Source organism: Hoplias malabaricus, chromosome 17 (genome assembly GCF_029633855.1).
Source record: "Hoplias malabaricus isolate fHopMal1 chromosome 17, fHopMal1.hap1, whole genome shotgun sequence".
Classification (NCBI taxonomy): domain Eukaryota; kingdom Metazoa; phylum Chordata; class Actinopteri; order Characiformes; family Erythrinidae; genus Hoplias; species Hoplias malabaricus.
In genome coordinates this window covers 16538945-16555366 of record NC_089816.1, presented here as the reverse complement: position 1 = coordinate 16555366, position 16422 = coordinate 16538945, and the positions used below count along the sequence as shown (strand labels likewise).

Here is a 16422-nt window from a genome sequence, read left to right as displayed (position 1 = left end):
AACGCATACATCAGTTCCCTGGCTCAACACATAGCATTGCCCCCCAAAAAAATCATATTTACAGGTTCCCCATCACCTTAGCCAACAGTAGTTATGTTTGGTGTTTGAAGTGATTGTGGAATTTTAAAGGCAGTGCTCTTTCAAATGACAGAGCACGCTCAGTTACAACCAATGCCTTCATTTTGTAGATCAAGGATGTTAGTAGGGAGCTTATGTACCTTTGGTGCAGTAACTCCTCTAATCATCTTGGAAGCCATTGCACTGAAAACTGGACAATATCTGTGAGTATTTGATGGTATTCAACCATGAGAGCATTAGTGATGTCAGGTACTGGTGTTGCAATAGATGGAGTGCTCTCATACGATGGAGCACCATACAATACATGTATAAATAGCAGAACTGGTGTGTGGTCCACAACTTATCATCCAACATCAGTGCCTGACCTCACTAATGGTCTCCTGGTTGAATGCCATCAAATCCTCACCGCAGTTATTGCAGTGTAGGTGACCAAACTCTTGATCTAAAACCTAAAATCTGCATTGCGTAGTGTATAAGGTAATGCTACTTAACTGCAAGATAACTTTAGACACCAAATGTGCCTAAACTGACTATGGGGGAACTTGAGAAATAATTTTTTTTTTTATTTGGCAAATAGTTCCACTGAACATTGCTCGGTACCTCTTCAGAATCATAATACTGTAGCACTTTCCACATCTAAATGCAATGGGCAAGGGCTTAAAACCAAATGGATGGGTTCAGTCGGGTGTTTTAGGGCATAGAGAACATCTTGAGGCAGGGGTCTTTCAGGCCTTGGTATGGGACAGGAACAAATAAACTGTGTATGTGCAATAGCTTGATCATTGTTTCATTGTGCTTAATGTCTATACTTAATCATCTTCTGTGCATATAAGATAAATGTAACAAAGCCTTATCTTCGCCGCACCCTAAACGGTGCGCAGAAGTGTCACTTTGAACATGGCACGAGATCAGTGGTTGTTAGAGTTAATATTAGATACATATGTTCTTTTACGTACATTCTAGACTCAGTCTTCTGGCCTGAGGTTGCTGTAATATGTTTATATAGTGCTCTGTGCTTGTTTCTGTGCATGATTTCCGTAGATGACTGTGTGCTGCAAAATTAATGGTGACCAATACATTGACCAGTATGAGGTTTTATATATATACATGTATTACGCTTTTGATCAACATGACCTTGAGTATGTGCCTCTGAAACAATGATCACAATTTTAATAATGCCATCTAGCGACACTACAAGCACCTCAAAAGTCTGTCTGTGTAAGACAATGTGAAGAGCTTAATATGGTAAATATGCAATCCTTACTTTGTCCTTTATTGTACATATAGGCTCTTACAGTATTATCATAGTTACTCCAGTGTAACAGGGAAGAGATGATGGGGAAGGCTTTTACACACACACACAAAGCTTTTTGTATTAGAAGCTGATTTGTATTTAGCCAGACTCCCTACACAATACCTTGTCTAATGTTTAGAGCCCCTTCAGATGTAGAAAAGCTCTATGTGCACTATGCAGTGATTAGAATTTAAGTTTGAGCTTGCTAGTAGATAGGAACAAGCGCCACCTTGTGGTCGTTTTCCTTGTTGATTAATACAGAACTGCATCAGTCATTCAGAGTGGTTTGAATAAGGATTAGTTCATCACTGACTCAGTTGTCTTTCAAATGCAAGTGACAGTGAGGTTCTATTACACAAATACAGTCATTAGATTCATGTTCCAAAGTCCCCAGCAAACCTACAATTCCTCTTAAGGTTTTGTATGTAATGATAATGGGACATGTATGATTCTTCTGGCGGCACGGTGGCGCAGCAGGTAGTGTTGCAGTCACACAGCTCCAGATGCCTGGAGGTTGTGGGTTCGATTCCCACTCCGGGTGACTGTCTGTGAGGAGTGTGGTGTGTTCTCTCTGTCTCTGGGTGCTCCGGTTTCCTCCCACACTCCAAAAACACACGTTGGCAGATGGATTGGCAACTCAAAAGTGTGTGTGTGTGTGTGATGCCCTGTGAAGGACTGGCGCCCCCTCCAGGGTGTATTCCTTCCTTGCACCCAATGATTCCAGGTAGGCTCTGGACACACCGCGACCCTTACAAATAATGAATGAATTAATTAATGAAAGAAATATTTGGGAACTGCTTGTAGCACTATTCATTTATACACTTTATGAAGGAATTTAAAGTTGCTATAGGCTACAATCTCATCTTTCTGTGAAGGAGATTTTTAGACAAGAAACACTTCAGCAGCACTGAAATCCATTGTAGGTTTCCGTAGAATGCCATTTATTCATATCAAGCCACCCTTAATGACTATATATGTTAATTTAATTGAGCAGAAATTTGGAAAAAGTGATGGAATATTGGTTTAGTAATGAAATATACTTATTGTTTCAGGTTGGATGTAATTATATGAAATTCATATAGGGCACAATGAACACTACAAGGTGTGGTCCATAAAGAGCAACGTGTTTTCAGTATTTCATACAAGGTTCTTTACTAATTTGATAAAAATACAGTTGTACAGAATATGTCTTTATCTTGTGTTTCTTTTCACATTTTGATGGAGAATGAATGAAAGGTCGATGTGGATCTCTGTGCTGTTTCTGTTGTAATGGAAATTATTTTAGCACCTTCCACATTTACTGAAAAGATTTCAAATTTAAATAAAATATGTATATGATTTATTACTCATTTTTTGAAGTCACACTAAAACACACACCCAAAAATAATTATTTGAACATAAAGAGATAAAAGGTCATACAGAAATCCACACATATCCGCAAGCATACAAAAGAGAGGGTAAACATCCTGACTTCCTTGAGAAATCTGACACTGCGGCTGTTAGAAAAGTCTACTGAATATGCGAAAGGCAAGAAGAAATGTAAGGCTGTCTGGTGAGAGTTTTGCAAAGGGATTTCAGAAAGGAGAAGTCTAGTCACATACCTGTTCTCAGTGTAAATAATGGGCTTCCCTCCTGAGTAAGTGCCTACATCATCACGTGTAAAACATTACTTTAAAGGATAATGTTCCTCGCCCTAAAGTGAGCACACTTGTACTTTTCCAGACAGTCTTTACATCAGGGAGAAATTGAAGTGGAAAATAAAGCATTTGACCACAGAGTTTTCCAAAGTGAATGACAGAAGTCCAAAGAGGGAGAGAACCCTTGCATAGAACTCAATGAGTGTCATATTCAGTTTGAGTCTGGATTCAGGTCCTCTTCTATATATTTGCTCCTTGTCCTAAGGTAGTAGTATCACCTGTCAGTCCATGAACTTGCGGTTCTGGTTGGCGCCATACAGAGCCACTCTGATTTCTGGCATCATCTATTTAAAAAAATGAATGTAGTTAATAGAAGCCTTATCTAAAAACAGTTTATGTCCTTTTCAGCCAACCACTCCTAAACTGTTGTTTATTTATTTTACTCTAAGCCCCTACTTGTGGAATGTATGTACAATGGTTCTATCCACTGTGTCTTCACTTGCCGCTTACCTCTGCCAAGTTTGAGAACCACCAAGGACAACAACATTATGAAATACCATAACTCCACCATCAAGAAATAATGACAGTTAAATGTAAGAGGCCAAACATGTGGTTTGTAAGTAGTGCTGATCTAAGCAGTGAAGTTTCAATGTTATTTGATGGGTTTGTGGTAGTAAAAAATGTAATAGCACATTATAACCTAGTGTCTAAATGAATGGCACAAGTGAATATTAAATAATAAAAGCTTCCTGTTTTCTAAAGTAGTGATTTCTCCTACCTGCTGGGCAATGAGTTCAAGTCTGCTCTCCAGAGTGTTGGACACCTTGATCTTGCCATTGGCATTGTAGACCTCTACACCTCCAGCGCTGCAACATCAACGAATAAACAATTATTAGCAGTTACGAAATTCTGAAGGAATTTTGGAATGTAATAATAACTGAGGGAATAAAACAACAACATTATTTTATTTTCCATCTATCTGATGATTGTAAACCTTCAAAAATGATACAAATGATACCCTTCATCTCACAGTGACGTCTATAATGAAACTGCTGTGGTCCAACAACTACACATTTATTCCACACAAAGCTTCATTCATTCATTCATTCATTATTTGTAAACTGGAGCATCCGGAGGAAACCCACACAGACACAGGGAGAACACACCACACTCCTCACAGACAGTCACCCGGAGGAAACCCACGCAGACACAGGGAGAACACACCACACTCCTCACAGACAGTCACCCAGAGGAAACCCACGCAGACACAGGGAGAACACACCACACTCCTTACAGACAGTCACCCGGAGCGGGAATCGAACCCACAACCTCCAGGTCCCTGGAGCTCTGTGACTGCGACACTACCTGCTGCGCCCACAGAGCTTCATCTCAAAACCAATTCAAACAGAACTCAAACTTAGGGTTACATATATTTTGTACCCATGTTGTGCGTGACTGTGACAGTTTCGTCTCAAGTAGTGATTCGTTCCTGACATGAGTGACACACCGTGCATTTTCCTGGAATCTCATGGAAACAGAAATGTCTGTAGCACAGTGCAGATAACTTACATATCAGGAGAGAGGAAGGTTTCCTGGTCAATGCAAACTTCAATGTTACTCTTCACCTTCTCCTTATAGATGGGAATATTTTTTTGGACAGCAGCCTAGATTTAAACAAGAACAATTCATTTCATCAACTGACCAGTGTAGCATCATCAATAACAAAGTACAGCATGAGTCCCACAGTAAAATGAAAACATTTTTAAAGGGAGCCAAAGGCTGCTAACCTCCACCAAGGACACATCATCTTTCCGGCAGCGTATTGTCACCTTGGGCTCCAGCAGCTGATAGAAACCCTGGTATAAATGGAAAGAAGGAGTTGCTTAATAGTATCTATTGAAATATATGATTGTTTCCTTTATAGACTTAAATGTTTACAGATGTATAGATATTTTTTTTTACATTTGTGTACAGTAAGCCACATGGAAAGGGATATTAAACTTATTTTACAAATAAAATTACAAATAACATTCAAAAGTAGAAAATAGTTAGAAATATGACTGTAATAGATCAAAGCCTATTATAAGGAGGCAATTTCATTTAAAAAAAACAAAACAAGCAAAATGTATTGTGTAAATTTTAATCAGTCTAGGTGTGATAAAGCTCACCCCTACACCATCGCAAAGTGAAATGGTGGGAGGTGTTCTCTATGGGTAGAGTCGGGCGAGAGGCCTGAGATGTTATAAGGTCGACTCGAAATAACACCGAGAGGTTTGATTTTTGGTTCCCGTCCACCTTTATTTACACACCAGACTTTATATTACTATATACAATATATACTCGCGCGCTCCTTGAGGACAAAAAAAACAAAACAAAATTCTCTATTAGCGGAGACAAAAAGGATAAAGACAACTAAATCAATTGAGTCTTATTATGCCCTTAGGTTATGCTTCTCTCGCTACGGTCTAGCAGAGTCTTCCCTCTTTTACCCTTGTGTGGTATATATATAGGTAGCCCCGCCCCCCTAGAATATACCATTCCCTTAAGAGGTAAAAATTATTGTATCTTGGATACACAAGTTTCATAAACAATAAAAATAACAATGAACTAACAACTGTACCAAGATTCAATTACGGCCATGGCATGTTTAACATTCATTCATAATATCACTATTTATTAGACAATATATTTTCCCTCTTCTAGATGCTAGTTCCCCCTTCCCTCTGTGGAGAATGGATTCAACCAGGTAAATAAAACTCCGCATCAAGAGATAGTACTCTTTTCCCTCTCACATGACCCGTATGCAGGTGAGTAAGTACAGGTAAGTATACATAATGGTTTCTCTTGGTGATGTGTCACAGGTACTGTACATCATCACACAAGGCATATTTGTTTTTGGATATGCTTTATTTTACTGGAGTTATCTCATGCAAGTTATCTCACACTTAACAGCTTAAACTGCAAGTCTCAACCATGTTTTTGCTGTTTCTTATATGTCGTATTTTTAATGTATAACAGCAACAAATTCAGGCTTCAATGTGGCTAATACTCGACTCAAAAATCAAGCAAACTTGAGAAAAATATCTAACTTTGCTGACTGACAACACAAAAGGAAATTGTACTTTTTTTTTGTGGCTGAACTATCCCTTAACATCTAGATGGTGTAAGGTGTCATCAGTCCAACCCTGTAATGTGCCTGTTAGTAATGAAAAACAAAACCTTACTTGTAACACTAATCCTTCTAGGAGAGCTGAATATTTCGCTGGCTCTTTCGCAATGTCCGCCAGTAGCCTACGTGCCTCATTTAGGAGATCCTATGAAAAAGACACATAAAAACCCATGGAATTGGCTGAATGGGATTGTAATTAGAGGTAATAAATGATTTCTGAGACATTTTCCACTGTCAGTCATACCGAGACCATGTCATCTCGTGCCTTAAGCACTTTCAGTCGGGCCTGGTTCATGAGGTTGGACATCTGACTGTGGAGATGGGGGAAGGTTCATTCAGAAACATTTAAGATTTATAGGGGTAAGGTTTTTTTACAGAGAAACTCACTTACATTTTCTTGTGCTGTTCAATCTGCTTCTCTTTCTTCTCATAGTACTCCATTATCTTAACCCTCTGAGTCTGCACAAGACGTCCCTTCTCAATGTTAAACTCTTCTTCTGCCTGTAGCACACAATACACAAAGTATTTGATTAAAAAAAAAACAGGGCTTGACATTTTGAGCAAATTTTAATATGCTGCTATATAACACTATCATCTGATTTCACAATGTATGCTTTACCTTTGCATCAATTTCTTCTGCCTTCTCACTGGCCTCTTGCTCAATGAAGGCCATCATATGTTTAATCTAGAAAGAGAATATGTACATAATTGTGTGTAATAATGAGGCAAGAGTTATCAGCTTCACAGGTAAACTGCAGTATAAATTGCACACTCTATACACTAAAAACAAATGAAAATACGGTGGCTTTTACCCTAGTGGTAACAAAAATGTTCACAACCTTGGTTGTGCCACTTAACCCTACAAACAGTGCTGCTCTGCTGGTGACAATATGATGCTTGTGCCTGTGTGTTTCCTCTTGGGTTACTCCGTTTTCCTCCCACAGTCCAAGAACTCAGGACATGGAAAGGCTGTTCCAAACTTGTGTGAATGTCTAACTGACTTGATGAGTGTTTGATTGCCTGTGTGATGGACTGGCACCCTGTCCAGGATGTGAACCTGGCCCACCTCCAATGACTCCGGATGGGCTGCAAACCCAACCCTGCACAGGATGAAATGCTTACAGAAAGTAAGAAGGTGAATGAACTCCCGTGCTGTCCACCAATCCAGATCACTAACCCAAACACTAATTCATTCATTCATTATCTGTAATGATCACCGCTTATCCATTTCAGGGTCGCGGTGGGTCCAGAGCCTACCTGGAATCATTGAGGGCAAGGCAGGAAAACACCCTGGAGGGGGCGCCAGTCCTTCACAGGGCAACACACACCTACCAACATGTGTTTTTGGACCGTGGGAGGAAACCGGAGCACCTGGAGGAAACCCATGCGGACACAGGGAAAACACCAAACTCCTCACAGACAGTCACCCGGAGCGGGACTAGAAACAACAACCTCCAGGTCCTTGGAGCTGTGTGACTGCGGCAAACTCTGATAGAGGAAAGCCATTCAGTTTCATATAAAAAAAAGCATCACTACCATTTGTAAATCTGGCTTTAACACACATTGTATTCTCTCTTAGACATACAGAAGACTGACCATAGATCTATAAGGAAGTAAGTTATGACGGGGCATTAAGCAAACATGGAATCTCTAGAAAAGGAGAAATGAGACTGAAATGAATATGTTGCTTTTTTATTAGGCAAGCCTAAAGAGTAACTACACCCTGGGACCTTTTATATTTACTGTTGAATTGTACTGTTTTGCAATAATAAAATAAACCAGCCTTGCAGGTCAAGGTTAACTGGTCAGTTCTGCCTCTACGGTGCCCCTTTTAAGTTCAACCCTGCTTTGTTCGTCCTGTCCACTCTGTCTTTAACAAGTCTACAGAAGAAGGAACAGTCACAAGCCAAGAATTTTGTGAGTGGTGGAAGGGAAATATTTTAAAATATTTATTCCAGTGTGGGCATTTTAAAATTTGTCAAATAGGACAAAACAAAAATTAATTACAAATATAAAATTCAATGTATTTATTTCCAACAACGGACTGTATTAAAATTATGTATATATAATGAATTGTTATTTATCACACACACACACATACACACATACATACACACATATATATATATATATATATATATATATATATATATATATATATATATATATATAAAAACACATACATACTTTCTCACACAGAACATTCATGCCCAACAACCTGATTTATTATTAATATACTTATTCTTAATATTCATAACTAATAATAATATCTCCGAAGTGCTGTGTAAGTTAGTTTGGTAATTTAAAAAAAAAAAAAAAAAAACACAGAGCCTGCTCTGGTCTAAAAATTGATCACAGATGGGTTAACAAAATAAGAGCAATGAGACACAAGGTGCTAATAAGTTTTCCATCTTAAATTGAAGCTCAAATTATAGAACTAAAGTGACTCAACAGCGGCGCCATATTTAATTGTTATGAAATTTTAACGAGTGACCCGCATTAACTTTCGGAATACTGGCTTTTTACAGGGAGCTAACACACAGACACAGAAACACAGATAAATCCTGTGCACTTTACCTGTTTCTGGACGTCTGTATCACTGAGCGCCATGGCTATGCCTTTTAAACAGGACTCTGTATCGTAACTGAGCTGAAGTTTAATCGCTGAACAGAGTGTTAAAGTTATAAAATGTTCTCTGCTTTTGCCTTCGGTTTTGCTGTGGCTGGCGACGTGAGGAAGTGCGTCATGTAGCGGGCGCGTCTCAAATCGAGCACTGCTCACTATACACTATACACTTGTCCACCGCAGCAGGTGTACAACTTTACTCCTGTATATAGACATAGGTATCGTGTTTTCGATGTGCCAGCCTGCTTTTCTGTTGTGACAACTTGCTCTTGCTCCCAATGTATATTCAGCTTATGTTTTAAATTTCTAAAGATAATTAGTTTGTTTAAAAAACATTTTCATGGAAAGATCAATTCTCAAAAAGACATACCAAAATCAAAAGCAAGAACTTTTAGTGCTACAGCAGCTGCTTTATCTAAGCTTAATTACACAAGAGCTACTGCTGGGTTTCCTCCGGGTGACTGTCTGTGAGGAGTGTGGTGTGTTCTCCCTGTGTCCATGTGGGTTTCCTCCAGGTGACTGTCTGTGAGGAGTGTGGTGTTTCTTCTGGGTGACTGTCTGTGAGGAGTGTGGTGTGTTCTCCCTGTGTCTGCGTTGGTTTCCTCCGGGTGACTGTCTGTGAGGAGTGTGGTGTGTTCTCTCTATGTCTGTGTGGGTTTCCTCCCACAGTCCAAAAAACACACGTTAGTAGGTGGATTGGCGACTCAAAAAGTGTACATAGGTGTGAATGAATGTGTAAGTGTGTGTGTATTCCCGCCTTGCGCCCAATGATTCCAGGTAGACTCTGGACCCACCGTGTCTCTGAACTGGATAAGCGGTTACAGATAATGGATGGATGGTCACTGCTGAATAAATGTAAAATACCCGTGTTCTCAAGCATTACTGGCTGCTAGCCGCTAATAAGACTGTTAAGAACAACTTTAGCATTAGTTGTTTGACAAAACTTAATTCTATTTTTGTTCAAGACAAATGTCAGTTTTATATAATCGGAGACCTTGATTTTCTGTCAGTATTTTTTCTCATAGACCATATTAATGAATATTGGCTTCTTAGTAGTATTGCCAATCGTCCCGTATTTGGACACTAAATGACACGTTGGGGGGACACGTTTTGTTCCTTAATTTCGAGGTCACACTGTAATGGCGATGGTTTGCGACAGAAACACGCAGCTCTCTCTCAATTGGAGCAGGGGCAGATTCTCCACGGCTCCTAAACAGTCATTGGTCACCTTTATTTAGCCAATCAGCAGCCAAAGTTATCTGCCCATCATTCACTGCTGCAGCCAATGAAGTCACAGTCCCTCTTACAGGGGGTTGTCTTCCGGCAGCGCTGAGAGCAGCAGGTCAGAGCTGAAATACTGGGAACTACAGCTTTGCTTTCAGATAGAACTTAGCACAGTGTCCTGGAGAACCTACATTTCATTCTCTAATAATTAATCAATTAAAAAAAGCTGACTGACATTTACAATCAAAGTAATTATTTATACACAAAATCGCATTAGATAAATTCATATAGATTAACAAACAATTATTAGAGTTCAAGACAAATATGTCCTAAATTAACAACTCATTCTATGGCATTTTGACTGGACATAAGTTAAATGTGATAATGTAATGAGGATGAAACTGTCTTTTGAGACCAATCAGATTATTTCACTTCAGATCTTATTGTAATTAATGATTCTGCTTTGCCATTGTTCAAAAAGGCTACTAACAGGCGCTGACAGTCCTGATGGCAGTTGGCTTAATAAATGTCTGACGTCAAAAATGTTTTATCTGACTGACTACTTATTTTGATTTCAGAAACTTGGCAACCCTGCTTCTTAGCCACATTAACTTTCTGATATCTGAACCCTCAAATCTCCACAACAAATATTTAAAGCAGGATCCTCCCAACTTCAAAGTATGTTTTTTGTTCCTTTGTAGCCTAAAAAGTGGAAAATCTCATTAGAGATTATTGTGGCACAGTCATGTTAAAGTCATGATTGTAATTTAAACATTCAAAGCTGGCCAACTTTATTATGAAGAAACTTGCTTGTATTCACATGCTCTACACTTTTCTCCAGGGGGCCCAACTCACCCTTCTCCATCCAAACCTCTCCTCTCAATGTTTGGACACACAGGCCCAATGCCATTTCTTATATTTACCCCTACCCCTTGTTGTGAGTGTCACCATGCCCCATTAAACTGAGTTACAAATTGTAGTGGTTAAAATATCATTCATTCATTCATTCATTATCTGTAAGCGCTTATCCAGTTCAGGGTCGCAGTTGGTCCAGAGCCTACCTGAAATCATTGGGCACAAGGCGGGAATACACCCTGGAGCGGGCGCCAGTCCTTCACAGGGCAACACAGACACACACACATTCACACCTACGGACACTTTTGAGTCGCCAATCCACCTACCAACGTGTGTCGGTAATCGAACCCACAACCTCCGGGCCCCTGTGCCGCCAGAATAATCATACATTTCCCATTATAGTTACATACAAAGCCTTAAGAGGAAATGTAGGTTTGCTGGTGACTTTGGAACATGAATCTAATGGCTGTATTTGTGTAATAGAACCTCACTCTTTCACAGGGCAACACACACTCACACACACCCACGGACACTCTTTTTAAGTCGCCAATCCACCTACCAACGTGTGTTTTTGGACTGTGGGAGGAAACCGGAGCACCCGGAGAAAACACATGCAGACAGTCACCCGGAGCGGGAATCGAACTCACAACCTCCAGGTCCCTGGAGCTGTGTGACTGCGACACTACCTGCTGCACCAACATGCCGCCCCGTTAAAATATCAACTTAATCAAATTCATTCATTCATTATGCCCTTCATTATTCATTCACCCTTATCCAGTTCAGGGTTGCGGCGGGTCCAGAGCCTACCTGGAATCATTGGGCGCAAGGCAGAAATACACCTTGGAGGGGGCGCCAGTTTTTCACAGGGCAACACACACACACACACACACACACTCACACACCTACGGACACTTTTGAGTCTCGAATCCATCTACCAACGGTTTTTAGACCGTGGGAGGAAACTGGAGCAATTTACTCAAATTTTAATGGGGAATTGGAAATGTACTAACTACAGTGACTTCAGTGAACTACTAATGATGTTTTATGCATGTTATGAAGTAAAGGGTTACAACACATTAGTACTTCATTTAGATAATACAGCGATTATCAATACAGCGATTTTTAAAGGAGAAAATGCTGACATTTGTGGGTTTATTTGGTCTCTTGCACAGCCACCTTGCCAGTGATTCACAAGGCATTCTGGGAAATATATCATAACACTGTTTTAAAGGCCTAACACTTTTCTAACACTTTTCCCTGCTCCTCTATCTAACTAGAATTGAGATACCCTAACCCTAGGCAAAAGGATGAGTAGGGCTAAGGGTTAAATGAGATTAGGTCATTGTATACGCGTCTTATAGCTAGTTAACATTTTGGTAATTATTCTTATCAATATCAATATATAAGTCATTTCAGTCAATAAGTCAGTTCAGTAGAAAACATGACATGACATCCACTAATAGACTTGTGAACCAGAAGTGCTGATATTTAATAAAGGTCAGTGGAAAAAAAAAGTTAATGGGAAACAGTCTGCAATAACCAGCTGTAAAAAACAAACAAACTCATGTCTGTGGCCTAAAATATCAGTGTGTTGCAACATGTTTCAGAAAGAACCATTGCCTGGTATTGACCATGTATGATAGTGCTGAGAACAGAACACTTGTTAGGGAGTATAAGAGCATACCGAAGACTAAAAAACAGATGCAGGAGGAATCATCAGGCAAAAGCACCATGAGGCTCTGCTTAGCTGTGCTTGCCCTCTTTGTGGCAGCTCATTGCCACAAGCTCTTCATAGGGTGAGTTATGTTGCAGCCCAGAGGTAACTTGTGTTGGTCACTCGTTGCTGGGCTTTGACTCACAAGACTTAATAATTAACTTTCTAGGATAAATATAATTAGACCAAATGGAGACATGAGAGATGTCTGATCCAGATAACTGTATTAATAACCTAACTGTATTAATGTGCCAAGACTGCACAAAAGTACTAAAGCTTCTAAAGTACTTCTTCCTGTTTGATATTTAAGACTGTTGCAATATATATTGTTTGGCCATGGCTCCCAAGACTAAGACTCAACTTGGGTGATCGGGGTGACATTTTTAAAATGCTAAATTTTCCTCAACAGACACCAGGTTCTAAGAATCAGTGCAGAATCTGAGGAGCATATTCAGCTGCTGAAAGAACTGGAGGATGATGAAGGGTGGGAGGTAAGGGCATATATGTGTTACAAGCGAAATTGTGCCTTTGGTGCCTACAGATACGTTTATGAAGGAATTGAGCAAATATCACGAATATTGTTCTGTTAATATTTAGCTGGACTTCTGGACTCACCCTGCCTCTACTGAGCTGCCTGTAGATATCCATGTGCCTTTCGCCAGCCTGCACGCTGTTAAGAACTTCCTTCAGGCTCACAATATCCCATTCCATGTTATGATCAACAACCTGCAGGTGAGGTCACACAGCCAGAATAGATTTCTGCATGAACTCAAAGACTACAGACATACTGTGTCTGAATAGTTTATATATTTATAATGTTGACCCTGATTAGGATTTTTCAGAAAGTCATTTACAGTCGTTTAATAAGTTTTACTTGGTCCAAATATTTTAGTTTGAATTTTAGGTTGAACATTATAAAAATATAGATCACATATTTTGAAGAATCAATGCATTTCATGCATCTCTCTATAAGTATTGATGAAGCTGCTTAATTAGTGTTCAATGTATATGATGCTTTGTTGTGTATCAGGAACTCCTGGATGAGGATCAGAAATCTGTGGAAGTTAATGACCTGCAGGAGCGCAATGCAAAGAGTTTCAATTTTGGAGCATACCACACACTGGACACTGTGAGACCCCACACATACCTCTTTAGACACACACACACACACACACACACACACACAAAATTAACTGGGCTGTTCATAGTGTACTTAGCCTCCCGGATACAAATACAAGCTGACATGAAGTAGTGATATGATTTAAGTGCTATGAATATGATCTAAAACACAATAACATTCACAGATCTACAACTGGATGGACACTCTGGTGGCAGATCATCCCACTCTGGTTTCCAAAGTGCAGATTGGCTTTTCTTATGAGAAACGCCCCATGTATGTACTAAAGGTGAGATAAATAAACAACTCAGTTGAATCCATCTATCTATCTATCTATCTATCTATCTATCTATCTATCTATCTATCTATCTACATATATTTTAATGCATAAAATCTTATGTAGATTTAACGTAGTAGAATTATATAATTAAAATGCTTATAAATAAAAACAAAGGATTTGCATTCAGTTCAGCACAGGTGGAAACAAACGTCCCGCCATCTGGATTGACGCTGGGATACACTCCAGAGAATGGGTTTCCTCAGCCTCTGCCGTGTGGATGGCTAATAAGGTAAAATAGTCAGCAGTTGTCTTGCCTGAGTATGTCTCTATTTCAGAGAGGCTCATTGTGCAATACAAATCATCAGGATATTTTTCCAAACTAGCAGTCTTTCTTCCTTTACGTTTAGATGGCTGCGGATTATGGTGTTGATCCTTCTGTCACCTCTCTTCTTGGAAAAATGGATGTCTATTTGATGATTGTGACCAATCCTGATGGATATGTCTACACACATACTTCTGTATGTACAGAATATATATCTGAAAACACTAAAAGTAGCGATACAGTTTTACATGTTTTCAGTCCATTTCCATTCCAGCATAAATGTACCTTCCAAGGTACAACAGAGGTCTTGAGGTTACACTAATTTTCCAGCATTAAAGGTGAATATTATTAAGTTTTCATAATAGAAATCTTTTAGATAGGTAAATGAATGAAAAATTATGGAGTTGAAACAGGATGTGTGAAATCAAGCCAATCTATAATAAGGCAAATTTATCACTACAATTGTAAAAAATACTACTTAACGTTACTAAAAACATACCATTGAGGATACCACCACAGTGGTAAGCCTGTGAACAGACACTGAAATACAATTTACTGTTGTATTGCTGACATTTAAAGGACTAACTTTGTTAAAAGAAAGTGTGTCAGGCTTTGTTGCATTAAACATTACACCTTGCCACCTTGTGGATTCAGTAGAGTAACTAGTGTGCATAAGACAAATTAACTGAGTGTTTTTTTACATGTCTCAGGACCGCATGTGGCGTAAAACTCGCTCTAATAACCCTGGCTCTGTGTGCCGAGGTGTTGATCCCAACAGAAACTGGGATGCTGGCTTTGGTGGTAAGTTAATACTTGAGATTATGCTTAGCAGTTTCATAAGTCTTTTTCCATTAACGCATTTTTGATTTTGTTTCACTGTCTATGCTCTCCTAGGTCCTGGAGCAAGTAAAAACCCCTGTTCCGACTCCTACCATGGTCCTTACGCTCACTCTGAGATTGAAGTGAAGAATGTGGTGGACCTCATTCAGAGCTACGGCAACTTCAAAGCCTTCATCTCCATACATGCCTACTCACAGTTCCTCATGTATCCCTACGGATACAGCTGCAACAGCATCCCTCACCAGGCTGAACTGGTATGCTTTGTCCTTTCTTCATCCCATTTTTCCAGGTTGTAGTTACTCTCCCTAGTGTTAGTATCAGGGAGCCAAATCCCATCCTAAATGCTGCAGACTGCCATTCCCTGCAGTTGCCGTTACCTGCTCACCTTCATCAAATTCATTATAAACAGCATGTAAGCATGTATAAGCAATGTCCAAAGGTTTTAAGACATCTCTTGCAATTAGCGAATTTAGCACCAAGGGTGGACTTAGATATCCAGTTGTGCACACATGGCTTGAATATACTCTCTATAGAAAAGCATGAAATGAAACAAGAAGTTCTAGCTCCACATGAACCTAAGGTCATCATGCCATGGGCTACAGGCAAATAATTATGAAAAACATCCATGAAATTAATCATGTTTTAAAACAGGGAAAACATTTATGCTGTATTAGAGAAATTTTCCAGAATTTAAGTTGGGTGCTCCTGATTCATGTAAAAGCCTAAAACAAAATCCTTTCATGTGTTTCTTTTATTTCTGTAGGACTCTGTGGGCAGATCTGCGGTGCAGGCCCTCAGCTCACTTTACGGAACCAGCTACAAAGTTGGAAGCATTTGCAAGATCATCTGTGAGTTTACTTGCCTTAAAAATGCCTATATCTCTTTATTTATTCCATTTTCTCTGAATGATTCACATAATTTCTGTCCTGTTTCCACAGATCAAGCTAGTGGTGGAAGCATTGACTGGTCTTATGACGTTGGCATCAAATACTCCTTTGCCTTTGAGCTGCGTGATACTGGTCGACATGGTTTTCTGTTGCCTGCCAATCAGATCATCCCAACTGCATCTGAGACCTGGCTCGGCCTTAAACACATTATGGAACATGTGCGTGATCATCCTTATTAAGACAATAATAAATGCTGTGCTTAAACTAACAATAAAAATTGTCAAGTCAATTGTCTGTTTATTCTCTTGTTAAATTAAATTAAGGAAAATATATTTAGCAAGAAACAAGACTGTGGTAAATAGAAATACTTCTGAAATAAT

At 39.4% G+C, this 16422-nt stretch overlaps 2 protein-coding genes and 1 long non-coding RNA gene across 5 annotated transcripts; 2 read left to right on the top strand and 1 right to left on the bottom strand.

The window, feature by feature from the left end:
* Positions 1-753: 753 nt before the first annotated feature.
* On the bottom strand, positions 754-8966 carry atp6v1e1a (ATPase H+ transporting V1 subunit E1a). Of its 2 annotated transcripts, none has more exons than XM_066648839.1 (9): positions 8756-8966; positions 6798-6863; positions 6570-6679; positions 6423-6489; positions 6234-6323; positions 4797-4865; positions 4579-4673; positions 3788-3875; positions 754-3353 (listed from the first exon to the last, which is right to left on the bottom strand). In XM_066648839.1, the coding sequence occupies exons 1-9, from the start codon at positions 8786-8788 to the stop codon at positions 3291-3293; spliced, it is 681 nt and encodes a 226-aa protein (XP_066504936.1). In that variant the 5' UTR covers positions 8789-8966; the 3' UTR covers positions 754-3290. The 2 variants fall into 2 exon arrangements, with proteins under 2 accessions (XP_066504936.1, XP_066504935.1); XM_066648838.1 differs by lacking the exon at positions 8756-8966 and adding an exon at positions 7511-7609.
* LOC136673398 (uncharacterized) lies at positions 5799-7565 on the top strand. Its single transcript, XR_010795932.1, has 3 exons — positions 5799-5830; positions 7123-7313; positions 7412-7565. It is a non-coding gene; the product is annotated as an uncharacterized lncRNA (long non-coding RNA).
* Positions 8967-12613: 3647 nt separating the features above from the next.
* cpa4 (carboxypeptidase A4) lies at positions 12614-16281 on the top strand. 2 transcript variants are annotated; one of them, XM_066649053.1, is made up of 11 exons: positions 12614-12678; positions 13006-13087; positions 13194-13328; positions 13627-13725; positions 13901-14002; positions 14181-14282; positions 14401-14511; positions 15026-15116; positions 15210-15409; positions 15919-16003; positions 16094-16281. In XM_066649053.1, exons 1-11 carry the CDS (start codon positions 12614-12616, stop codon positions 16279-16281), a joined length of 1260 nt encoding a protein of 419 aa, XP_066505150.1. The 2 variants fall into 2 exon arrangements, with proteins under 2 accessions (XP_066505150.1, XP_066505149.1); XM_066649052.1 differs by having other exon boundaries at positions 14401-14515; positions 15006-15116.
* Positions 16282-16422: the final 141 nt, after the last annotated feature.